The sequence below is a fragment of the Pristis pectinata genome, chromosome 14, assembly GCF_009764475.1.
Source record: "Pristis pectinata isolate sPriPec2 chromosome 14, sPriPec2.1.pri, whole genome shotgun sequence".
Lineage (NCBI taxonomy): Eukaryota > Metazoa > Chordata > Chondrichthyes > Rhinopristiformes > Pristidae > Pristis > Pristis pectinata.
The window spans coordinates 1,821,249-1,847,341 of record NC_067418.1 but is presented as its reverse complement, the minus strand read 5'-3'; the positions used below and the strand labels follow the sequence as shown (position 1 = coordinate 1,847,341).

General features: G+C 50.2%; 1 protein-coding gene across 1 annotated transcript in view; it reads left to right on the top strand.

Annotated features, from left to right (window-relative positions):
• LOC127577593 (polypeptide N-acetylgalactosaminyltransferase 18-like) overlaps window positions 1–26,093 on the top strand; it is an 88,210-nt gene that overhangs the window by 56,390 nt on the left and 5,727 nt on the right. The window contains exons 5-10 of the mRNA XM_052028853.1: window positions 4,477–4,674; window positions 6,832–6,946; window positions 12,920–13,105; window positions 15,784–15,921; window positions 18,391–18,486; window positions 25,616–25,780. Of these exons, the coding sequence (XP_051884813.1) occupies window positions 4,477–4,674; window positions 6,832–6,946; window positions 12,920–13,105; window positions 15,784–15,921; window positions 18,391–18,486; window positions 25,616–25,780 (898 nt within the window). The remainder of the gene's footprint in view (window positions 1–4,476; window positions 4,675–6,831; window positions 6,947–12,919; window positions 13,106–15,783; window positions 15,922–18,390; window positions 18,487–25,615; window positions 25,781–26,093) is intronic.

Below are 26,093 nucleotides of genomic sequence, written 5' to 3'. Positions count from 1 at the left end.
TCGATGAACGCTCGAGGTTTGAAGGGACAGATGGTTTAGCCCTCCTCCAAATATATATCTCACACACACACACACACACACACACACACACACACACACACACACACCCTTTCAATCTCACTCTCTATTTATTGTCTACTCCTTAATCCTTAGAAACTGTTTATTTATAACCCCGACCCCAAGAACCCACATTTTGAATTTATGTTGGTATAAAACTTCTACCTGGGTGCAGCTTATCGAACCCCTGCAGCATTGAGCTGCTATCTACCTGCCTAATGCAGCCTCACAGTACTCCAACAGATGTCAAATACAATCTCCCTTTCTGCTTCTTCCACCTCTCACCTTATTACATCTTCTCCCCCTCTCACCTGAGCTCACCTGTCCCCTGCCTGCATTTGCTCCTCCCCCTCCACCTCCCCCTCCCCCCATCTTGTTCTGGCTTCTGCCCTCTTCCTTTCCAGTCCTGATGAAGGGTCTTGGCCCGAACATTGACTGTTTATTTCCCTTCATAGATGCTGCCTGACCTGCTGAGTTCCTCCAGCACTTGTTGTGTATTGCTCCCTTTCTTAAGTCCGTTCTGATTCCTCCCAGTCACATTTTGATTCCGAGTGCCCTGGCACCAGGTCCATAAGATTCCAGCAGTTTCCCCCATGTCCCTGTCAGGCTAACTGGTGCACAGTTCCTTCTCTCCCTCTCTCTATTTTCTTGAGTATCAGGGATGCATTTGACACCTTTCAATCCATGGGGACCGCTCAGTAATCTACGGAAGGTTCAAACCAATAGAATTTGTGTATTTATGGAGATCTTGGTCTTGGTATCGGTTTATTATTGTCACTTGTACCAAGGTACAGTGAAAAACTTGTCTTGCATACCATTCGTACAGGTCAACTCATTACATGGTGCAGTTACATTGGGTTAGCACAGAGTGCATTGAGGTAGTACAGGTAAAAACAATAACAGAATACAGAGTAAAGTGTCACAGCTACAGGGAAGTGCATTGCAATAAGGTGCAAGGTCACAACAAGGTAGATGGTGAGGTCAGAGTCCATCTCATCGTATAAGGGAACCATTCAATAGTCTTATCACAGTGGGGTAGAAGCTGTCCTTAAGCCTGGTGGTACGTGCCCTCAGGCTCCTGTATCTTCTGCCTGATGGGAGAGGGGCAGAAGGGAGAGTGACCCAGGGTGGGTGGGGTCTTTGATTATGCTGGCTGCTTCACCAAGGCAGTGAGAGGTATAGACAGAGGTGTCCGTGTCCACAACTCTCTGCATTCCTTTCTGAATTCCCAGGATATCTTGTGGATATAATGAGCTTTAATCCCATTCCTTACTGTGTGAATACCTCATGAACTGCAGTTTCTTACTCTGAATAGATCCTGGGCTGCTCGTTCATTCCAGGAAGTTTTGTGCCTTCTCGTGTGATGACAGATGACAAAAAGCATGTATTTATTTTTTCTTCTATTTTTGTCTTCCCCTTATAATTTTCCTGCCTTTGCTGGCGAGAGACCCATATTTACTGTCACCTAGCTGCAGAAGCTTTACAATCTGTTCTTCACTTTGTGCTTTACAGATGTTTTATTTCCTCCCAGGATTTTTGAAATGTGTGAAGAACCTCCAAGGAATCGGTGCAGAGAGGAAATAAAACATCTGTAAAGCATCGAGCAATACAGCACAGATACAGGCCCTTCAGCCCAAGCAGTCCATGCCCACCCACGGTGCCCATCCAGCTAGTCCCAATTTCCTGTGTTTGGCCCATATCCCTCCAAGCCCCGCCCCTCCATGTACCTATCCAAGTGCTTCTTAAATGACACTGTTGTACCTGCCTCACCCACTTCCTCTGGCAGCTCGTTCCATACACTCACCACCTTCTGCGTGAAAAAGTTGCCCCTCAGGTCCCTTTTAAATCTTTCCCCTCTCACCCTAAACCTATGCCCCCTAGTTTTGGACTCCCCTACCCTGGGGAAAAGACTGTTACCGTCCACCTTGTCTATGCCTCTCATAATTTTAAACACTTCTATAGGGTCACCCCTCATTCTCCTACAGACACACACACACACACACACACACACACACACACACACACACACACACACACACACACACACACACACACATGCTGCACTAGGGCACTGTCTGGACCCAGATGCAGGGTCTCAACCTATAACGTTGACTGTCCTTCTCTCTCCACGGATGCTGCCTGACCCGCTGAGTTCCTCCAGCACTTTGTGTTTTAATCCCCTCCCCTTGGCATCCGGGGATAGATCCTGTCAGACCCTGGGGATTTCTCTACCCTGATGTGCTCCAATATCTCCAGCACTTCCTGATACAAACCTGCTCCAGAATATCAACGTGACTCTCCCTTAACTCTCAAGCCTCCACATCCCCCTACCTGGTGAATACTGATGAGAAGTTTTCACTTAGGATCTTGTTTGTATCCCCTTGCTAGACCTCCCAGCTGGTTACTGATGCCTTCCTTTGCCGATCTCTTGCTTCTAGTATATTATAAAAGGTTTTAGGATTCTCCTTAATCCTACTCGCCAAGGTCAATTCATGACCCCTTCTTGCCGCCTTAATTTGTTTCTTAATATTTCTTGTACAACCCCAATGACCCAGCAACACACAAGGAGCTGGAGGAACTCAGCGGGTCGGGCAGCATCTGTGGAGGACAGTCGATGTTTCGGGTCGAGGCCCTTCGTCTCGACTGGAAAGAAAGAGTGGAGAATAGTCAGTAGAAAAAGGTGGAGGAAGGAGTGGGGCAAGAGCTGGGAGGTGAGGGGTGGATGCGGGTGAGGGGTGGATGCGGGTGAGGGGTGGATCTGGGTGAGGGGTGGATGCGGGTGAGGGGGTGATAGGCAGGTGAGGGGGGGGGGGGGGGGAGAGTGGGAGTGATGTCAGAAGCTGGCAGGTGATGGGTGGAAGTGACCAAGGGTTGAAGATGATGGAGTCTGATAGGACAGGGCAGTGGAGCGTGGAATAAAGGGAGGGAGGTGGGGAGGGGAGCCGGTGGGACGGGTGTGTGGGTGATGGGCAGATAGAGAGGGAGGGGGAGAGGGGGTGATGGGAGTGAGTTGGATCAGGAGAAGAGAGAAAAGGGGTAAAATGGACAGAGGGGAAGTGGTTACCAGAAGTTTGTTCATGCTGTGAGGTTGGAGACTGCCCAGGGACATGAGGTGCTGTTCCTCCGATGTCTGTTTCACCTCAACCTGGCAGTGGAGGAGGCCGTGGACAGGCAGGTGGGTGTAGGAATGGGAAGTGGAATTAAAGTGGCTGGCCGCTGGGAGATCCCGGCTAGAAGGCAGACAGAGCGAAGGTGCTTGGAGAAGGGTCCCCGTCGATGTCCCCAGTAAACCGTAAGTGATTTGTTACGTACCATCTTCCTATACCTGCCAAACACTTCCTTCTTCTCCCTGACCATACCTTCAATTTACTTTGTCAACCAAGGTTCCCTAATCTTACCATTTTTTTTCCCCTCTTGCCCTTACAGGGACACACTGATTCTGAACTCTTCCTGTCTCACTTGTAAACATCTCCCACATATCAGATGTTATTTGCCCCTCCAGCAGCTGCTCCTGATCTGTGTCTCCCAGGTCCCATCTTACACTGCTGAAATCCACAGTCACTTGTATCTCTCCAATGAGCTCTCACTCCAGACTGGTATTGGTATTGATTTATTATTGTCACTTGTACCGAGGTACAGGGAAAAACTTGTCTTGCATACCGATCGTACAGGTCAATTCATTACGCAGTGCAGTTACATTGAGTTAGTACAGAGTACATTGAGGTAGTACAGGTAAAAACAATAACAGTACAGAGTAAAGTGTCACAGCTACAGAGAAAGTGCAGTGCAATAAGGTGCAAGGTCACAACAAGGTAGATCGTGAGGTCAGAGTCCATCTCATTGTATAAGGGAACCGTTCAATAGTCTTATCACAGTGGGGTAGAAGCTGTCCTTAAGTCTGGTGGTACGTGCCCTTACTGAGTGGCAGAGTAAGTATGTCACATGACTTCCTTGTCCGATCTTTTCCACCCCCGGCAGCCCATTCCGGGCACCTTCCACTCTCTGGGTAAAAACCTGCCCTGCACATCTGCTTTGAATCCCCTCTTACCTCAATGGCATGGCCTCTACTATTAACTAGAACTATTCTCTCTAGCTACCTTAGTATTATCTCTAGAATTATGATGTTTCTGGGAAAAAGGTACCAGCTGTCTACCCTATCTCTGCCTCTCATAATCTTCTATCAGGTCTCCCCTCAGGCTCCAACATTCCAGAGAAAACATCCCAAGTTTGTCCAACCTCTCCTATAACACATACCCTCTAATCCAGAGAGGATTAGACATTAAAGGAGATTGATGAACCAGAGGGGTTTTCACACCCCCCCTGTAGTTACATGTCCATGCGAGGAGCTGCTGCCTCGGGCACTCGAGACCAGATTCGCCCCAGCTTAGTCGCACTAAGTGTGTGTCCTCTCCATTCCAGGGCAGAGCCAATCCTCTCACGGATAAAGGAAGATCGAAGGCGGATCATATCTCCATCCTTCGATAACATCAAGTACGACAACTTTGAGGTTCAGGAATATTCTCTCTCAGCCCAAGGATTTGACTGGGAACTGTGGTGCCGTTACCTCAGCCCACCCAGAGAGTGGTGGGCTCTGGAAAACACAACGGCCCCCATCAGGTGAGTGGTAAAGATCACCTCCCCATCCCCTCCCACTGGTCACATCTGGTCCCCATCTCACCCCCTCCCATTGCTCACATCTGGTCACCACCTCCCCCCTCCCACTGCTCACATCTGGTCCCCCTCCCCCTCCCCCTCCCACTGCTCACATCTGGACCCCCCCACTGCACACATCTGGTTCCCATCCCCCTCCCACTGTTCACATCTGGCTCTCCTCCCCATGGACTCTGCTCTGGGAACACTGTGGTGAAGATCTTGCTCTGGGACAGGGCTTGGTGGGTGTCACTGGTTTGCTGCCCCCCCGCCCCCCCATTAGTACACACTCAGATGTCCCCCCGATCCCCTTCCACCCATTTAAACATTTTTGTGGTGCAGATAAGGGAATTCAATGTGTGCACAGCAAGTTCCCACTAATAGTGACACCTGGAGGACTCTCTGCTCATCACTGCAGTGCCCTGGCACTTTTGACCTCCACCGAGGAGCCCGACCTTCCATCCCACTGTGACGCTTACCTCGGACAGTGCACCACTCCACGAGTGTTGTCCTGCCAGGAGCTGCTGAGACTGGGGACCGAAGCTGGTCAAAGCCTGCACCTGTACACCCCAAGCGAAAGGCTCACTGATATCTGGCTCCCTGTTGATGCCTTCCCCACTGGGAGGAATGAACCAGGAGGGGAAGAGGTAATTTATCCCAAATTATCAGGGAAAGCATCTGTGACTGACAGGCTGGAAAAAGACCTTGAGTGGTCTATCAGATCGAAAGGAAGGTTTAGATGCAGAAAAAGGTTTACCAGGATGCTGCCCGGATTAGAGGGCATGAGCTATAAGGAGACGTTAGACAAACTTGGGTTGTTTTCTCTGGAGCGGCAGAGGCTGAGGGGAGACCTGATAGAGGTTTACAAAATTATGAGAGGCATAGATAGAGTAGACAGCTGGTATCTTTTCCCCAGGGTAGAAGTGTCAAATAGTAGAGGGAATAACTTTAAATTGGTAAATTGGTTTATTATTGTCACACGTACCAAGGTACAGTGAAAAACTTGTCTTGCATACCATTCGTACAGATCAGTTCACTTGACAGTGCAGTGAGGTAGTACAAGGGAAAACAATAACAGAATGCAGAATAAAGTGTTACAGTTACAGAGAAAGTGCAGTGCAGGCAGACAATAAGGTGTACGGGCATAACGAGGTAGTTTGTGGGGTTAAGAGTTGAGAGTGGTAAGGATTTTTACACAAAGAGTGGTGGGTGCCTGGAACGGGCTGCCAGGGGAGGAGGTGGAGGCAGATACGACAGCAACGTTTAAGAAGCATTTAGACAGACCCATGAACGGGCAGGGAGTGGAGGGATGTGGACCGTGTTCAGGCAGGTGGGATTGGTTTAATTTGACATCATGGTCGGCACAGACATCATGGGCCAAAGGGCCTGTTCCTGTGATGTGAATGTTAGAATTCCGCAGTCATAGAAACCTACAGCACTCAAGGAGTCCATTCAGCCCATCAGTCCTGCACGCCCTTTCTGTATCCCTGTGACATCATCATCCCAAGCACCTGCCCAGCTTCTTCTGAAATTATTAGTGGGATCATCTCCCAGACACATCACAAGAAAAGGGCCCTAAATCCTGACAGCCCTCCCAGTGGAAAGTGTTCTCCTGTTCCCCCTCTTTATTTTAATCCCGTGAACCCTTGCTGTAACTTTATGGTTTAATTAGACAGAGTGCCCTCTTTGCCACATCATTTGCATCTTCTCCCTGTCTCTTGATCACTTCCCACATCTCCTCCCAGCTGTGCAGCTGGCGGTCTCTCCAGATGTTTCTGATGGCTGGGGGCTCAGTCCGCTCTTATATCTCCATGACCAGGACTGGGTGGGACAGTGCTGAATTGATGGGCCGATTAGCCTGGTTTCCATGCTGTATCTTTTATGACTGGACCCAGTGTTCAGTGTAACACACATCAGAACAACTGAGAGCCTGGCTGTTGCTTCCCCTGGCCGTTTAATAGACAAGGGATTAATCTTGGTAACTGAACCACGATACCCCATGAGCACCATTGGAAATAATTATGGATTAAGTTGTGCTCAGGATCCATCTAATGTCAGGATGGTTTCTGTAATTGCAGAAATCTCCTCTTGATTTATTGCCATGTTTCAATCATTGGTTTGTAGAAGTCCTTCTCTAATTGGCTGCTTTGTGGTGGACCGCCAGTTCTTTGAAGAGATTGGATTGCTGGATGAGGGCATGGAGGTGTACGGAGGCGAGAACGTGGAGCTGAGTATCAGGGTAACTATCGCGCACTCTGCCCATTTCCTGCTTCCTTTCATTCTCCACTTGCATCAAAGGCAAAGTCGAGTTTATCGTCAGATGCACAAGTCCACGTGTGCACAGGTGCAATGAAAAACTTACTCGCAGCAGCATCACAGGCACATGGCATTGGATAAGCAGCACTCACAAGAAAACCAAATTAAACATAATTTATACACAGTTTTTCCAAGAAAGAACACAATTAGAACAAAGAAAACAAAGCCCATTTTAGTGCAAAGTGATCAAAGTGGTCATCGTGTTGCTAAACTGCAGTGATCAGGGTTGTGCCGGTCGGTTCAAGAACCGAATGGTTGAAGGGAAGTCGCTGTTCCTGAACCTGGTGGTGTGGGACTTCAGGCTTCTGTACCTCCTGCCCGATGGGAGCTGTGAGAAGGTGGCACGGCCCGGGTGGTGGGGATCTTTGATGATGGACGTTGCCTTCTCGAGGCAGCGCCTCCTGTAGATACTACCGATGGTGGGGAGGGATTTGCCTGTGATGTATTGGGCAGAGTCCGCCACTCTCTGCAGCTTCTTGCGTTCCTGTGCATTCCAATTGTCGTCCCAGACCATGATGCAACCAGTCATCAGAAGTTGGGTTTGGTATGGGAGATGATCTCTGCAGCCTCGGGCGAGGTGGGCACAAGTCTGTTGACTTCCAGATGTTGGCTCAGGCTGAGACCAAAGTCAATGGCAACGAGAGTTTGGGGTCAGCTCGTTTTAGAGAAGGTTGACTAGACCGATACCCGGAATGGGCGCCTTGTTGTTGGACAGACTGGCCTGGTATCTGCTGAAGAGTGGGAGAGGACTTAGCTGAAACATACTGTATAAGCTGATGGCAGGGGGCGTGTGGAGAGGATGTTTCCTCTTGTGGAAGTATCTAGAACTGGGGGGGGGGGCAGGTCACTGTTTCAAAATAAGGGGTTTGCCCATTTGATACAGAGAGGAGGTGAAACTCTTTCTCTCTTTGGAACTCTTTCGGTCACCCTGTTGTAGAAAAGACGCCATTAAGCTAGAAAGAGCACAGAGAAGATTTACGAGGATGTTGCCAGGATTCAAGGGCCTGAGTTATAGGGAGAGGTTGGCCAGGCTGGGTCTTTATTCCTTGGAGTGTAGGAGACTGAGGGGTGACCTTATAGAGGTGTATAAAATCATGAGGGGCATAGACAGAGTGAATGTGCACAGTCTTTTTCCCAGGGAATGGGATAAAAAAGAGAGGGCAGAGGTTTAAGGTGAGAGGGGAAAGGTTTAGAAGGAACTTGAGGGGCAACTTTTTTACCCAGAGGGTGGTGGGGATGTGGAACCAGCTGCCAGAGGAAGAGGTGGAGACAGGTAAAATTACAACATTTAAAAGGCACTTGGACAGGTCCATAGATAGGAAAGGTTTCGAGGGAGATGGGCCAAATGTGGGCACATGGGACTAACTGAGTTGGGAATCTTGTCGGCATTGAAGGGTTGGGCTGAAGGACCTGTTTCCGTGCTGTACGACTCGACTCTTTTCTTCAAGAGCAGTGGAAGCAGAGTCCTTGACTCTTTTTAAGACAAGAGCTCGGTAGATAATTGGTAAGGGAGGGTGTGAAAGGTTACTGTGGGAGGATGGGAACCTGGGGTCGAGTTACAGTCACATCTTGAATGGTGAAGCAGGCAGGTGGCACTGGGTGCCCCGGTCCTGCTCCTAATTCATACAATTGTACATTGACATGTAAATACTTGCCTGGCTGGTAAAGCCAAGACACCGCTCAATGAATATGCAATAAAAATAGCTGTTTAAGATGCATTTTCCTTCTGCACATTAGCCAGCTGTACTGCTGCCTTGGGATCTGTGGACAGCTCTTGCTGTCTTCCTGTTGATCTGTCTGTCCCTCTCACTCTGTGTGTATACCTCTCTGCATCTCTCTCTCTGCATCCCTCTCTATCTCTCTCTCTGCATCTCTCTCTCTCTGTATCTCTCTCTCTCTCCCTCTATCTCTCTCTCTGTATCTCTCTCTATCTCTCTCTCTCTCTCTGTATCTCTCTATCTCTCTCTCTGTATCTCTCTCTCTCTCCCTCTATCTCTCTCTCTGTATCTCTCTCTATCTCTCTCTCTCTCTCTGTATCTCTCTATCTCTCTCTCTGCATCTCTCTCTCTGTATCTCTCTCTCTCCCTCTATCTCTCTCTCTGTATCTCTCTCTCCCTCTATCTCTCTCTCTGTATCTCTCTCTATCTCTCTCTCTGCATCTCTCTCTCTCTCTGTATCTCTCTCTCTCCCTCTATCTCTCTCTCTGTATCTCTCTCTATCTCTCTCTCTCTCTGTATCTCTCTATCTCTCTCTCTGCATCTCTCTCTCTGTATCTCTCTCTCTCCCTCTATCTCTCTCTCTGTATCTCTCTCTCCCTCTATCTCTCTCTCTGTATCTCTCTCTATCTCTCTCTCTGCATCTCTCTCTCTCTGTATCTCTCTCTCTCTATCTCTCTCTCTGTATCTCTCTCTTTCTGTATTTCTCATTGTGTCTCTCTATCTTTGTATCTCTCTCTATCTCTCTCTCTGTATCTCTCTCTCTCCCTCTATCTCTCTCTCTGTATCTCTCTCTTTCTGTATTTCTCATTGTCTCTCTATCTTTGTATCTCTCTCTCTCAATTTATCTCTCTCTTTCTCTGTCTCACACACACACACAGACTCTGCCACTTAAAGGGATTAAGTAAGCTCAAATTGACAAGGCAAGATTCAGAAGTAAGTTCGCGATTCTAGTTTAGAAGCCATGACCTCAAGGACTGACTCACTGACTGCCCCACAAGCCCTCCTGTGGGGTGGAGCTTTTTCTAAATTGGGTCTCATTGTTTTGCAATAAATAATTGAAGAGCTTCACATGGGCTGCAGCAGCGTGCCCAGCAGAAGGAGAGTTCTGTACAAGTGATTTTAAACCCCTCCGATATGGCTCTCTTGGAGCAGGCAGTCGTCAACAATTTTGTATGGAGTTCAGTATTTTCTACCCAGTAATCAATAGCAAGGCCAGGGAAACCTTTCTATCGCAAGATACTGGTTCACCATGGTGACCAAGTATTGATGCAGTAAGTAAAGTCTGGAAGAGCTGATGCTCAATCGGAAGCCTGCCATACCATTGAATAAGATAAATGTTCTCACCATGTGGCCGTCACCGGCAAGACCACCATTATTGCCCATCCCTAACTGCCCCCGGAGAGGTGGGGATGAGCTGCTGCCTTGAACCACTGCAGTCGTTCTGGGGAAGGGGCTCCCACGGTGCTGTTGGGGAGGGAATTCCAGGATTTAGACCCAGTAACGGTGAAGGACTGACCATATATTTCCCAGTCAGGGTGGTGTGTGACCAGGAGGGGAAGCTGCAGGTGGTGGTGTTCCCCTGCACCTCTTTCCCTGGTCCTTCCTGGTGGGAGAGGTGGTGGGTTCGGGAGGTGCTGTCAGAGTAGCCTGGGTGAGTAACTGCAGTGCGTTGTGTAGATGGTGAACACTGCAGCCCCTGTGCGCCGGTGGTGGAGGGAGGGGGTGTTTTGAGGGGGTGGGTGGGGTGCCAATTGAGCAGCTTTGTCCAGGACGTTCATCTTGATCGTTGGGGAAACTAAAACTTGGGGCCACAAATATGTCAGAGACAGGTTTAAGGGGAGGCTGGATAAACAGGTGAGGGAGAGAGGGATGAAGGAGTTGGTGATGTCGGGAGAAGGAATGGAGGGGGGGAGACAGGATTGGGACGGAAGTTCCAGCACAGAGCAGTTGGCTGAATGGCCTCCACTTGCAGTCACATCCAGCTGAGGGAAGGGTGTAGCAAAACACTGCAGATGCTGCAAACCTGAAACAAAACGCAGTGGTAAATTGGTTTATTATTGTCACTTGTACCGAGGTGCAGTGAAAAACTTGTCTTGCACACCGATCGTACAGGTCAATCCATTACAATGATGCATTGAGGTAGTACAGGGTAAAACGATACAGAATGCAGAATAAAGTGTTACAGCTACAGAGAAAGTGCAGGGCAGGCAGACAATACGGTGCAAGGTCATAACGAGGTCGATTGTGAGGTCAAGAGTCCACCTTATCGTATTAGGGGACCGTTCAATAGTCTTATAACGGTGGGATAGAAGCTGTCCTTGAGCCTGGTGGGACGTGCTTTCAGGCTTTTGTATCTTCTGCCTGATGGGAGGGGGGAGAAGAGAGAATGTCCGGGGTGGGTGGGGTCTGTGATTATGTTGGCTGCTTTACTGAGGCAGCGAGAAGTGTAGACAGAGTCCATGGAGGGGAGGCTGGTTTCCGAAACGTGCTGAACTGTGTCCACAACTCTCTGCAGTTTCTTGCGGTCCCGGGCAGAGCAGTTGCTGTACCAAGCCGTGATGTATCTGGATAGGATGCTTTCTATGGCGCATCGATTGAAATTGGTGAGGCTCAAAGGGGACATGCTGAATTTCTTTAGCCTCCTGAGGAAGTAGAGGTGCTGAAAGCACTCAGCGGGTCAGGCAGCATCTGTGGAGAGAAGAGCAGCGTTTTCAGGTTGCAGATGCTGGGATTTGGAGCTGGAGGAACTCAGCGGGTCAGGCAGCATCTGTGGAGACAGAGGGATGGTCGACATTTTGGGTCAAGACCCTGCATCAGGACTGAGAGTGTAGAGGGGAGACGGCCAGTATATAGAGGGGGTGGGGTGAGGCAAGGTCTGGATGTGATGGGTGGTGTTAGTAAGGACGTGGTTGAAGGGCAGTGGACACCACAGAGGGGGGGGCAGTGAGAGAGGGTCTCACAAACTCCCGGCAAAGAGGGAAGGAAGACTTCTCCTCAGTTGTCATGCCTTGAAGAGACTTTTCAGGTTGATGGCTCAGCGGTGTGGGCGGAGACACAGCAGGTACCGTGGGTGTGGGTGAACCCACCCGACAGCCCTGTCAGGAGATTATCCCTGCACCTCCTCCCTCACCACCATCCAGGGACATAAACAGCCCTTCCAGCTGATGCAGAGATTCATGCGCATCTTCTCCAACCTCCTCCGCTGTGTTTGGTGCTCCTGATGGGACCTCCTCTACATCAGCGAGACCAAACACGGACGGGGTGACTGTTTCACAGAACACCCATGCTCTGTCTGCTGTGGCCACCCCGAGTGCCCAGCTGCCGGCCACTCCCCTCCCCATTCCCACACCGACATGTCTATCCTCGGCTTTCTCCACTGCCAGGAGAAACCGGAGGAACAGATCCTCATGTTCTGCCGGGGTCATCTACAACCCAACGGCATGAACAATGAATACTTTGATTGCAGGGTAACTCTCCCCTCCGGTTCTCCCCAACCGCCCCCACCCCATCTCCCTCCCTCCCTCCCTCCTGCCCTCTCTCCCTCCCCATCTCTCCCTCCATCCCTCTCTCCCTCCCTCTCTCCCTCCCTCCCTCCCTCTCTCCCTCTCCCCTCTCTCTCTTTCTCTTTCTCTCCCTCCCTCCCTCTCTCCTCCCTCCCTCTCCCTCCCTCTCCCTCCCTCCCTCTCTCCGCCCTCTCCCTCCCTCCCTCTCCCTCCCTCCCTCTCTTTCTCCCCCCCTCTCTCTCCCCCCTCTCTCTCTCTCTCTCTCTCTCTCTCTCTCTCTCTCTCTCTCTCTCTCTCTCTCTCTCTCTCTCTCTCTCTCTCTCTCTCTCTCTCTCTCTCTCTCTCTCTCTCTCTCTCTCTCTCTCTCTCTCTCTCTCTCTCTCTCTCTCTCTCTCTCTCTCTCTCTCTCACCCCCGCTCCCTCTCCCTCACCCTCTCTCTCTCTCTCTCTCTCTCTCTCACCTTGGACTGTCTCACCCCTCCACCCCTCCTCTCTATACTGGCCACCTCCCCTCTCCACTCTCAGTCCTGATGCAGGGTCTGACCCAAAACGCCGACAATTCCTTCCCCCCACAGATGCTGTTCGACCGGCTGAGTTCCTCCAGCAGATTGTGTGTTGCTGCCGGGAGCAAGGTCTCATCCCACTGAGGGAGGTTACAGCTGTGTTCCCCCGTAGGTCTGGCAGTGTGGAGGCAGCATTGAGGTCCTCCCGTGCTCCAGGCTCGCCCACATCGAGAGGGCTCACAAACCCTACACCGAGGATCTCACCACGTACGTCCGCAGGAATGCACTCAGGGTAGCCGAGGTCTGGATGGACGAGTTCAAAGATCACGTCTACATGGCCTGGAACATTCCAAGAGAGGTGAGTGGAGGGAGGTCACAGAGGGCTGTGGTACGGAGGCCTCAGGGGCTCTGCACGGTGTTAGCCTGTGGGTAGCGAGGGTGAAGTGCTGCTCGAACTGTACAAGGTGCTGGTGAGACCACGCTGAGACCTCAGTAAAGCTGGGTGTCCTCTCTCTGTCTCGCACCCTCTTGGCTCTCTCCAGCTCGTTGTAAAGCTGCTGCAGGAGATCAGCTGGCGAGGGCTTTTGCTGCTAATTACAGCTTGATCTGAGTGATGATGTCGGCATCTCAGGCCATTCATGTCCCAGGTCACAGCCAAGTGTGAAGGGCTCTGATTTCTCCCCAGTGTTGTCCTTGAGTTACATTACTAAAGGTAAGTCAACCACAGCCTATCCCACCAACCACAGCCTGTCCCGTCAACCTCAGCCTGTCCCGTCAACCTCAGACTGTCCCGTCATCCACAGCCTGTCCCGTCATCCACAGCCTGTCCCGTCAACCACAGCCTGTCCCGTCAACCTCAGCCTGTCCCGTCATCCACAGCCTGTCCCACCAACCACAGCCTGTCCCGTCAACCTCAGACTGTCCCGTCATCCACAGCCTGTCCCGTCAACCTCAGACTGTCCCGTCATCCACAGCCTGTCCCGTCAACCACAGCCTGTCCCGTCAACCTCAGCCTGTCCCGTCAACCTCAGACTGTCCCGTCATCCACAGCCTGTCCCGTCATCCACAGCCTGTCCCGTCAACCTCAGCCTGTCCCGTCATCCACAGCCTGTCCCGTCAACCTCAGACTGTCCCAACACCCAGGAGAAGAAAGCCCCACAGCCTCAGAAAGGCAGGGTATGTACAACTAATGACGTCCAACCCTGAAGGAAAATCAAAAAACTGCAGATGCTGGAAATTTGAATTAAAAACAGAAAACGCTGGAAACACTCAACAGGACAGGCAGTTCTGATGAAGGGTCTTCAACCTGAAACGTTAACTCTCCACAGATGCTGCCTGACCTGCTGAGTGTTTCCAGCATTTTCTGTTAATTTCAAACTTTCAATATTCTTTGTGTCTTTTACTTTGACTTTTTTTTGAAAATATACTTATTCATAAAAGCAACAATATATAAACAGTCATCACTCAAAGTCCAAGCCAGACTACTGCATTGATGTACAGGGTTTACATGACAACACCCTCGCTTGCACACACTCCTTGTGAATGTCCAGCAGTGGTAGGACCCAACACCATGGAGGCTTTGCATTGGCTGTACTGAGCGTCAGTGTGTCCCTCAAGCCCTGGAGCCTCGGACATCTCCTTACTCTGGAAGAACAACAAGTGTGTCTTTCATCAAGCTGATGAATGTGCAGCAGCCGGTGTTTGCCAGGTGTGGGCTGATGGGTGGCAAGTAACGTTCTTTGTAGTTTTAATATTACATTTTCATTACATCATAGAAGGAGACCATTCAGCCCATTGTCTCTGCTGACTCACAGAGAAATCCCATCAAAGCCATTTTCCAACAATTCCCTCCAACCTGCTCTCCCTCACTGCCCATTCTAAAGGTCAATTAGGGATGGTCCGTAGATGCTGACCCTGCAGTTATCTGCCCAGGCGACTCCAACAGCACCTCCCAAACCCACCATCTCTCCCACCCAGAAAAACAAGGGCACCACCTCCTACAGGTTCCCCTCCAAGCCACACACCACCCTGACTGGGAAGTATATCACAGTTCCTTCACCATCACTGGGTCTAAACCCTGGAACTCCCTCCCCACCAGCACCGTGGGGGCACCTTCACCAGAAGGACTGCAGCGGGTCAAGGAGATGTCTCACCACCCCCCTTCCCGGGGGCAGTTAGGGATGCGAAATAAATGCTGACATTGCCATCAATGCCTAGACCCCGAAAATGAATGAGGGAAGTCTTTTCCTTGGAATCAATCTGTCCTTCCTTGATCATAAGTTCAACCTTCCTCAGACCGGCAGACCAGACCTTTGCACAATATTCCAGGGGCAGTCTCACCAGAGCCCCTATGTAAGACTCTCAGATAGACACATGAATGATAGAAAAATAGGGGGCTATGTGGGAGGGAAGGGTTAGATAGATCTCAGAGCAGGATAAAATGTTGGCACAACATTGTGGGCCGAAGGGCCTGTGCTGTGCTGTAGTGTTCTCTGTTCTATGTAATTAGGGAAAGACATTTTTCTTCATGTACCAAGTTCTTTTGCAATGAGAGATGATGTGTTGTTTGCCTTTTTTAATCCTCTACCAGTGACAACTGAGCCTTCAGCCCCAGGAACACAAGACCGCGAGTCACGCTTCGATTTTCTTGCGTTCTTGTGTCGCTGACCTGAAACTTTTGTTTTCCTCTCCCCACGGCTGCTGCCTCGCCCGCCGAGTGTTTCAGCAGTCCCTTCTTGGTGTCAGGTTTCCAGCATCTGCAGCTTCTGCATTTGGTCCGCTGTTGCCTCTCTGCTCCTCCCGGTCGACTGTCGGCCGGGACGCCAGATGCCTTGTTGCCCCCACTGGCTACTCCCTCCCACCACATCACAAGACCTGAAAACGTTGGTATTGGTATTGGAGGTCTTGGATTCTGACCATTAATTCACTGGGAATTCATCTGTTCCTGCTCCGTTGTTGGGGATGTGTGGGATTTTGGATGGATGTCAGACTTTCTGTACTTTACGAGCACTGTATTCCCTCTTCCCACCTCTGCAGAATACGGGGATTGACATTGGGGACATTTCCGAGCGGAAGGCTCTGAGGCAGAGGTTACAGTGCAAGAGTTTCAGGTGGTACCTCAACAATGTCTACCCACAGATGAAGAAGTACACGGACACCTTGGCCTACGGCACGGTAAGGGGCAGGACAGCGTGTCATTAAATGGGGAGTTCTGAAGGGAACTCCCCGTTCTGTGTGGCTCACAGATCCTGGGTTCCACTCCAGAGGCTGCAGAACAGCATTCAGGCCAAAGGAGGGTCACACTGTGGGAGGGTCGCACTATAAAGGAGAGACACCCCATGCTGCCCTGGCTCCGATCAGTCACGTTTCAGAATACCAGCGACCTGTAGTGGGATCTTGCTCTGCATCTGTTTGCTGCTGCATTTCCCACAGTGCAAGTGTGACTGTTTCAATAGGTCGTCATTGGCTGTTGAGTCGTTGGGGACTCAGTCGCACAGCTCATAGCAACTGAAGACCAGCTGGGAAGAGCGCAGAGGAGATTTACGAGGATGTTGCCTGGACTCAAGGGACTGAGTTATGGAGAGAGGCTGGGCAAGCTGGGACTGTTTTCATTGGAGCGTAGGAGAATGAGAGGTGATCTTATAGAGGTGTATAAAATCATGAGGGGCATAGATAGGGTGAATGCGCACAGTCTTTTCCCCAGGGTTTGGGAATCAAGAACTAGAGGGCACAGGTTTAAGGTGAGAGGGGAGAGATTTAATAGGAACCTGAGGGGCAACATTTTCCACACAGGGTGGTCAGTATATGGAACGAGCTGCCAGAGGAAGTGGTTGAGGCGGGTACGTTAACAACATTTAAAAGGCACTTGGACAGGTACATGGATAGGAAAGGTTTAGAGGGATGTGGACCAAACACTGGCAAATGGGACTAGCCCAGATGGGAATGGACCGGTTGGACCAAAGGGCCTGTTTCCGTGCTGTCTGACTTCATGAGACTCTGGGGATCTCACTCCCTGGTGGTTTGGCCTTCAAGTTACTGCAAACGTTGTGGGTTATTAATCCCTTGATATAACTATAATCTTATGTGATCTAATTTAAATATTTAATTGGCATTATGTATTTAGATGCTGTGTTACGATCGCTATATTTCCCCCCTCCTGCCTCCTGTCTGCACAATTAGAAGGGAAACAGAGGCAGCTCCAGGATTCCTCCCATGTTCCTGGACAAAGGTTTTCACCTAACTAACCAATTTGAAGTGGATTATCCATGCAGGATTGGAACGAGGTATTTGGGCATAATTTGCCTCTGTGTTCTCCTTGTGAGAATTCTCCGGAAATTATTCCTCGGCTGTGGTTCACACTGGGCATCCTGAGGTCGTGAAAATGCTTTTGGAAGGAATGTCCATTTCATATTTTGTCTGCTGCAAGTGCTCTCTCCTCTCTCTACTGATACACGGTTTCTCCTGGGTCTCAGCTTTACCAGAACACAACTTTTCTTTTCACAACCCCACCCCCTTTCAGAAAGTGAAATCAAAAAAACTACAGAAGCCGGAAATTTGAAATAAAAAAACAGAAAGTGCTGGAAACGCTCAGCAAGTCAGGCGGCATCTGTGGAAGGAGAGGCGGTTTAAGTTAGAGTGGGATTGGGATGGAGGATTAAAGTGAGCTCAGGCTCACCCTTGTGAACTGAAGAGTAGAATTCTGCAAAGCAGGCATCTGATCTGCGTCTGCTTTCTCCAGTGTGAATGAGACCACATTGTGAACAGGTGCAGTACACCGCATTGGAAGAGGTGCTTCACCGGGAGGGACTGTCTGGGTCCCAGGATGGTGGGGAGGGAAGAGGGGAATGGACCCGTGTCGAGTCTCCTGCTGCGGCACGAGTGGGGAATGGGGAGTGTGAGATGGAGAAGTGAACCAGGCAGTTCTGGTGGGCACACAAGAGAGATTGCAGATGCTGGAATCTGGAGCAACACACACAGAGCTGGAGGAACTCGGCGGGTCGGGCAGCATCTGTGGAGGGAAATGGACAGTTGATGTTTCAGGTCGAGACCCTGTATCTGGACTGGGTTCTGGTGGGAACAGTCCCTTCAGGATACTGAAAGGAAAGGGACGTCTGCTGGTGGCAGGCATCATGGTGGTGGAGATCTCTCCTCTGGTTCTCATTCCTCCCCTCTATTCACACCTCCTTCTCTCAGATTAGCTGCCATTGACAAGCCCCAGCCTCCCTCAGCTGACAACCAACTGTTCATCCATTTACTCTCGGTCCCCATCCTGTCAGAGACCACGTTCTCTTCATTGACCCTCCGTCTCTGCAACATAAAACACTGGCTCTCTGGCATTTTCTACTTCTGATGAAAGGTCATTGACCTGAAACATTAACTCTGTTCCTCTCTCCACAGATGCTGCCTGGCCTGTTGAATGTTTCCAGCATTTTCTGTTTTTATTTCAGATTTCAGCACCAGTGATTCTTTAGTTTATTTGAGTACGGGAGGGACGTGAGTAGGCGGCGACCCAGGAAGAGACATGAGAGGATGGAAGAGGACACTGAGGTGCTCACTCGGGGAGTAGAGTCAGGTGTGGTCAGCAGTGGGTGGAGGTGAATGGGTATGGAGTCACCTGATCCACATCTTGTCTCTGTGTTTCAGCTCAAAAACACTCTGAGAAGTGACCTGTGCCTGGATCAGGGTCCACTGTCGGACAACATTCCCATCATGTACATCTGTCATGGAATGACCCCACAGGTACACAGAGTATTGGGGTTCTGGGTCTCGGGATGTATGTTGACCATGATGGGATCTCGTGGATGTGAGGGTTCTGGGTCTGGGGATGTGTGTTAACCGTGGTGGGATCTCATGGATGTGAACATTAATGAGCATTAGGAGCAGACTGAGACCATTCAGCCCCTCGAGCTGCCCTGTCATGGCTGATCCTAAGTCCCTTCACCACCTGAAGCCCATTTCCCTGATTCCTGAGTCAGAAGCCCACCAGTCCCAACATTGATCGTCGTCAATAGACAAGCCTCCAGGAGAGGGAATTCCAGAGGCTCTTCAGTCCAAATGACCAATCCTGAGGTTGTGACCTTTAGTTGCAGACTCCAGGCTGTGGTCCAATAGCTCACACTTTTGCCACTGAGGAAGCGGGTCGTGGGTTCAAGTTCCATCAGTGTCCCGCTGGGTATCTGCTGCCCCGCTGGAATTGTGGTCACTTGGAGAGAATTTGCGGATGCCACGACAGTTGGTGGAGTTGTGGATTGTGAAGAAGGTTGTCTAAGGATACAGCGGGACCTAGATCAGATAGAAGGTTGGGCAGAGCGGTGGCAGATGGAGTTTAATGCAGACAAGTGTGAGGCATTGCACTTTGGGTCAAGCTGTGTAGGACATAAAGAGTAAATGGTAGGGACCTTTGGAGTGTTGATGTCCAGAGGCACGATGGGGTACAAGTGCACAGTTCCCTGAAAGTGGCAACATAGGTAGACGGGGTGCTGAAGAAGGTGTTTGACACACTTGTCCTCACAGGTCGGGGCATTGAGTATAAAAGTCGGGACATCACGTAAGATAAGATAAGATAAGATAAGATATCTTTATTAGTCACATGTACATCAAAACACCCAGTGAAATGCATCTTTACATAGCATGTTGCAGCTTTACAAAACATTAGTTAGACCACACTTGGAGTGTTGTGGTCACCACGCTACAGGAAGGATGTGGGAGCAATGGAGAGGGTGCAGAAGAGATTCACCAGGGTGTTGCCTGGAATGGAGGGCTGTGGCTACGAGGAGAGGTCGGACAGGCTGGGATTGTTCTCACTGGGATGTAGGAGGCTGAGGGGTGACCTTGTTTATAAAATTATAAGTGGCAGAAATAGGGTAGATAGAGTCTTTTCCCCAGAGCAGGGGAGTGTAGAACTGGAGGGCACAGGTTTAAGGTGAGGGGGGAGAAATGTAAGGGAGACCTGAGGGGTAAGTCTTCCCACACAGAGGGTGGTGGGTGTACGGAACAAGCTGCCAGGAGATTAGATTACCAGTGACACACTTTGGAAGGACAAACTCCAAGACAGAGTACAAAATTAATGGCAGGATCTGGGTAGTGTGGAGGAGCAGAGGGATGTGGGGGTCCATATCCACAGATCCCTGAAAGTTGCCTCACAGGTGGATAGGGTAGTTAAGAAAGCTTATGGGATGTTAGCTTTCATAAATCGAGGGATTGAGTTTAAGAGCCGTGAGGTAGTGATGCAGCTCTATAAACCTCTGGTTAGACCACACTTGGAGTACTGTGTCCAGTTCTGGTCGCCTCATTATAGGAAGGATGTGGAGGCGTTGGAAAGGGTGCAGAGGAGATTTACCAGGATGCTGCCTGGATTAGAGAGTATGCATTATGAGGAGAGACTAAGGGAGCTCGGGCTTTACTCATTGGAGAGAAGGAGGATGAGGGGGGACATGATAGAGGTGTACAAAATATTAAGAGGAATATATAGAGTGGACAGCCAGCGCCTCTTTCCCAGGGCACCAATGCTCAATACAAGAGGGCATGGCTTTAAAGTATTGGGTGGGAAGTTAAAGGGAGATATCAGGGGAAGGTTTTTCACCCAGAGAGTGGTTGGGGCATGGAATGCGCTGCCTGGGGTGGTGGTGGAGGCTGATACATTGGTCAAGTTCAAGAGATTGCTAGATAAGCATATGGAGGAATTTAAAATAGGGGGATATGTGGGAGGAAGGGGTTAGATAGTTGGCAGAAGATTGTGGGCCGAAGGGCCTGTATTGTGCTGTATTGTTCTATGTTCTAAAGAAGTGGTGGAGGTGGGGACAACTACATTTACAAAGTTTAAAAGGCACTTGGATGGAAAGGAGTTGAGGGACGTCGGCCTCTAATGCAGGCAATTGGATGAGCATCAATAAACCACAGTTGGCACGGCTGAGCTGAGCTGAAATCTGTGCTGCATAACTCTGACACTCTATGACGAATCAAGGCTTGCAGTTGAATGGCTTTCCATCGGGCTCGGTGTGGGTACCTAGAACCTGTAGTTCTCTCAGGTACCCTGGAACATCTCTGCACACTGAGCTGCGATGAATCTGAAGCATCCATGATCCCTGCCGTGCAGTCCAACTTCAGTTGTCTGAGACAATCTAAGCTCATCGTCAGTGTAATCAAGGACCACTGCTCACAGACTATTGCAACTCATCACACAGTCCTCTGGGACCAAAGTCTCCCGACTTCACCTGAGTATGTTTCCCAGTTGACTGTAACCTTCACTAGTGGCTGAGTTAACTCAGACATAACCCCTTGTCTATGACTGATGTTTTGTTGATGCTCCAGTCTATGCACTGACCACTTAACTAAGCTTTTGCCATTGCCTCAGTGAGGTAGGTACTTGAAGTAATTGTGTGCAGTTCTGGTCGCCCCATTACTGGAAGGATGTGGGGGCTTTGGAGAGGGTGCAGAAGAGGTTCACCAGGATGCTGCCTGGATTAGAGGGTATGAGATATAAGGAGAGGTTGGACAAACTTGGGTTGTTTTCTCTGGAGCGGCGGGAGGCTGAGGGGAGACTTGATGGAGGTTTATAAAATTATGAGAGGCACAGATAGGGTGGGCAGTCAAGAATCTTTGGCCCAGGGCAGAAATGTCAAATACTAGAGGGAATGGGTTTAAGGTGAGAGGGGAAAGTTCAATGGAGATGTGTGGGACAAGTTTTTACACAGGGAGTGGGTGGTGCCTGGAACAGGCTGCCAGGGGAGGTGGTGGAGGCAGATACGATAGTGGTGTTTAAGAGGCTGTTAGACAGGCCCATGAACAGGCAGGGAATGGAGGGAGACGGATCATGTGCAGGCAGAAGGAATTAGTTTAATTTGGCATCGTGTTTGACCCAGATATCATGGGCCGAAGGGCCTGTTCCTGGGCTGGACTGTTCCATGTTCTGTGTTTACAGCTCCCAATTATTCACACCGGATTCATCATTGTCCCTGGGAAACATCCCCCCGGTGAAAGAACCCCATGACTGGAGTTGCTTTGATTCGCTCCCCTGGCTTTAGACACATACTGTACGCCTTTTTACTGGGAACTAAAATATTTTGCAGCTTTGAACTGACATCAGAGTTCCAGTTACATCTGCAGCAGCTGCTGACGCCCGTCTCACCCTTGGATCCGGATTCTGCTCAGGAAGTCCCACCTTCACTGCTCTGTGACTGTAATCTGCCAGAGCATTCAGAACTTGCGTCGGACCAAAGTCCTTGGCATTACAGCTAGACGGGGGGCAGAGACGACTCACCGGGATGTTGCCTGGCTTGAGTTATCAGGAGAGATTGCATAGTTTGGATCTGTTTTCCCTGGAGTGAAGGAGGCTGAGGGGGTGACATGATAGAGGTGTAGGAAATGATGAAGCATAGATGAGGTAGATAGCCAGTGTCTGTTTCCCTGTCTAAAACTAGAGGTCGTAGGTTTAAGGTGAGAGCCAGGAGGTTTAAAGGGTTGACTAAGCAGCAGGGAGTGGCTGGTTAACTTGCTCCAGTACGCTGGGTGAGAGGCTTAACTCTCTGGGCTGGTACAGCGGGTAGAGCCGCTACCTCACAGCCTCAGAGACCCCGGTTCAATGCTGACCTCCGGCACTGTCTGTGTGGAGTTTGCACGTTCTCCCTGTGACCGTGTGGGTTTCCCCCAGGAGCTCCGGTTCCCTCCCACATCCCAAAGACGTGCGGGATCGGTGGGTTAATTGGCTGCTGTAAATTGCCCCCAGTGTGTGGGTGAGGGGGAGTTGATGGGAGTGTGGGGAGAATAAAAACTAAGATTAATGTAGGATTAGTGTAAATGGGTGGTTGGTCGTCGGCATGGACTCAATGGGCCAAAGGGCCTGTTTCTGTGCCGGATCTCCCTGTGACTGGGACTGTTTTCCTTGGAGCAAAGGAGGCTGAGGGGAGACTTTATAGAGGTTTATAAAACCATGAGGGACATAGATAGCTTGGGTGGTCACAATCATTTCCCCAGGGTAGGGGAGTCTAAAACTAGGGGGCACAGGTTTAAGGCAAGAGGGGAAAGAGGGGTGGTGGGTATATGTAACAAGCTGCCGGAGCAAGTGGTTGAGGTGGGTGCAGTTACAACATTTAAAAGATACTTGAACAGGTAGAGGAACAGTAAAGGTTTAGAGGGATATGAGCCAAACGCAGGAGCTGGGACTATCTCAGGTAAGCAACTTGGTCAGCATGGACAAGTTGGGCTGAAGGGCCTGTTTCCCTGCTCTATGACTCTATGAAAATTAACAAGATTAACAGATTTAATCTCAGCAATCAACAGTGACGGTATCAGACGTGGATAAAACTTGCATCAGGCAGATTGTGTAATTGGATGGGAAAGGTTTAGAGAGATAGGGGTCAAACACGGGCAAATGGGATGAGCTTAGACAGGCATCTCGGTCAGTATTGACGAGTTGGGCCGAAGGGCCTGTGTGACTCTATGACCCTAATTGACGACAGTGGAGTGATTTCGGGGTGAGTAAGGTGGATGTTGTGTCCTTGGGGAGGACTGTGACCCAGTGGGGAGGTATGGTGGTCTCAGTGGATGCTCTGTGCCCAGCCTGTGCTCACTGGTCACTCAAAGCTGACGTCCTCCCCTACCCAGGGTCCCGGCTGCTGAGCAGAGCCTCGAGTGGGACTGGGCTTGTCTGATGTAGGGTCCCTCCTCCAGATGTTTCACCCCACCACCAGTCTCACCGACTGTCACCCAGGTTGACCACCCTGCTCCTCACAAACACTCAAACACAGCCAGAACTAGCAGCAGTTCAAAGCTACTGATTTAAAACAGGAATTGCCACAAGATTTATCAACTCTGGATGATTAGCAGATCCCGGAAGAAATACATCCCAGCCTGTTAAAAGAAGCAAGATGGGGAATTGCAGAGGCTCTGACCATTTGTTACTTGATGCCAACTAAGATCCACACCTTGTGTGCAGTTCTGGTCGCCCTGTTACAGGAAGGACGTGGAGACTTTGACAAGAGGAGACAAGACATCTTTATCAGTCACATGTACATTGAAACACACAGTGAAATGCACCTTTTGCGTAGAGTGTTCTGGGGGCAGCCCGCAAGTGTCGTCATGCTTCCGGCGCCAACATAGCACGCCCACAACTTCCTAACCCGTACGTCTTTGGAATGTGGGAGGAAACCGGAGCACCCGGAGGAAACCCACACAGACATGGGGAGAACGTACAAACTCCTTACAGACAGTAGCCGGAATTGAACCCGGGTCTCTGGTGCTGTAATAGTGTCACACTAACTGCTACACGACCGTGCCTGCCCTTAGGAATAGTAACGGGAAAAAATCACTGGTGGGAGTTGTCTATAGGCCACCAAATAATAACATTACAGTGGCACAGGCAATAAGCCAAGAAATAGATGTAGCAGAGGATGCGGAGAGTCTGCAGAGAGATATAGATAGGTTAAGTGAGTGGGCAAGGGTCTGGCAGATGGAGTACAATGTTGGTAAATGTGAGGTCATCCACTTTGGAAGGAAAAATAGAAGATCAGATTATTATTTAAATGGTGAAAGATTGCAGCATGCTGTTGTGCAGAGGGACTCAGGATTGCTTGTGCATGAATCATAAAAGGTTGATTTATTGCAGAAGAGGTTCACCAGGAGTGGAGAGTATGAACTATCAGGAGAAGTTGGATGAAATTGAATTGTTTTCTCTGGAGCGTCGGAGGCTGAGGGGAGACCTGATAGAGGTTTATAAAATAATGCACAGATAGGGTCGATGGTCAGAGCTTTTCCCCAGGGTGGAAGCTAGAGCACATGCATTTAAGGTGAGGGGGGGAAGTTTAAAGGAGACGTGGGGGGCAGGTTTTTTACACTGTGGTGGGTGCCTGGAACTCGCTGCCAGGGGTGGGAGTGGAGACAGACATGATAGTGGAGGTTAAGAGATATTTAGACAGGCCCATGAACGGGCAGGGAATGGAGGGATACGGACCGTGTGCAGGCAGATGGAATGTTTAATTTGGCATCATGGTCGGCACAGACATTATGGGCCGAATGGCCTGTTCCTGTGCTGCACCGTTGTATGTTCTATCATTGTTCAATCCCATGGGAGTGGAGGACGTGCCCGGCCTGAGCTGCCGGGCAGGTCTTCCCGCTCTGCATTTCCCAACTCCTACATTCTGTGTGCTCGCTCTCCAACTGCTCCCACTCACCTAGTCACCTAGTCCACAGCTTACCCCCATGGTCACCCCAGTTTTACCCTGTCGGGGATATCCCTATAACCAGCTCAAGAAACAACAACAGAAGGTTGGAAGAACTCAGCAGGTCGAGCAGCATCTGTGGAGGTGGAAGCTGACATTTTGGGTGGAGACCTTGCATCATTTAGGGTCATAGAGCCATACAGCACGGAAACAGGCCCTTTGGCACAACTGATCCATGCCGACCAAGATGCCCCATCCAAGCCAGTCCCATTTGCCAGTGTTTGGCCCATAACCTTCTAAACCTTTCCAATCCATGGACCTGTCCAACTGTCTTCTAAAAGTTGTTATTGTACCTGCCTCACCCGCTTCCTCTGGCAGCTCGTTCACATACATACAACCTTTGTGTAAAAGAGTTGCCCCTCAAGTTCCTATTAAATCTCTCCCCTCTCACCCTAAACCTATGCCCTCTAGTTCTTGATTCCCCGACCCTGGGGAAAAAGACTGAGTGCATTCACCCTGTCTATGCCCCTCATGATTTTATACGCGTCTATAAGGTCACCCCTCAGTCTCCTACGCTCCAATGAATATCTGTCCTAGCCTGTCCAACCTCTCCCTATAACTCAGTCCCTCAAGTCCTGGCAACATCCTCGTAAATCTTTTCTGCACTCTTTCTAGTTTAACCACGACTGATTCTCTCCTTCTTCCTCTCGCAGGCCGTTTACTACATGAGCAGCCAGCAGATTCACGTGGGGGTGCTGAGCCCCACCCTCGATGCTGCAGACAACAGGTGCCTGGTGGAGGTGAACAGCCAGCCCAGGCTGATTGAGTGCAGCTACGCTGAAAACAAGCAGATGAGGCTGCACTGGCGTTTCACTCAGGTGAATGTGTGGGTGTGGCTCCCAGACGTGGCCCAGGGGGTGCTCTCTTTACCACCCTCTGTCCTTTCAACCAGGATCACAGCATAGAAGGAAGCCTTCCTGCCCCCTTTGCCTGGGCTCGGTCAACAACAGATTTAATTAGCCCCATCTCTGTGCCCGTTCCCCAGACTCCTGCCAAAATATTAGAACAGCACAGAACAGGCCCTTCAGCCCACAATGTTGTGCTGACATAGCTAATCCCTCCTACCTACAGAATACCCATATCCCTCCATTTTCCTCTCATTCATGTGCCCATCCAAACCCCTCTTAAAAG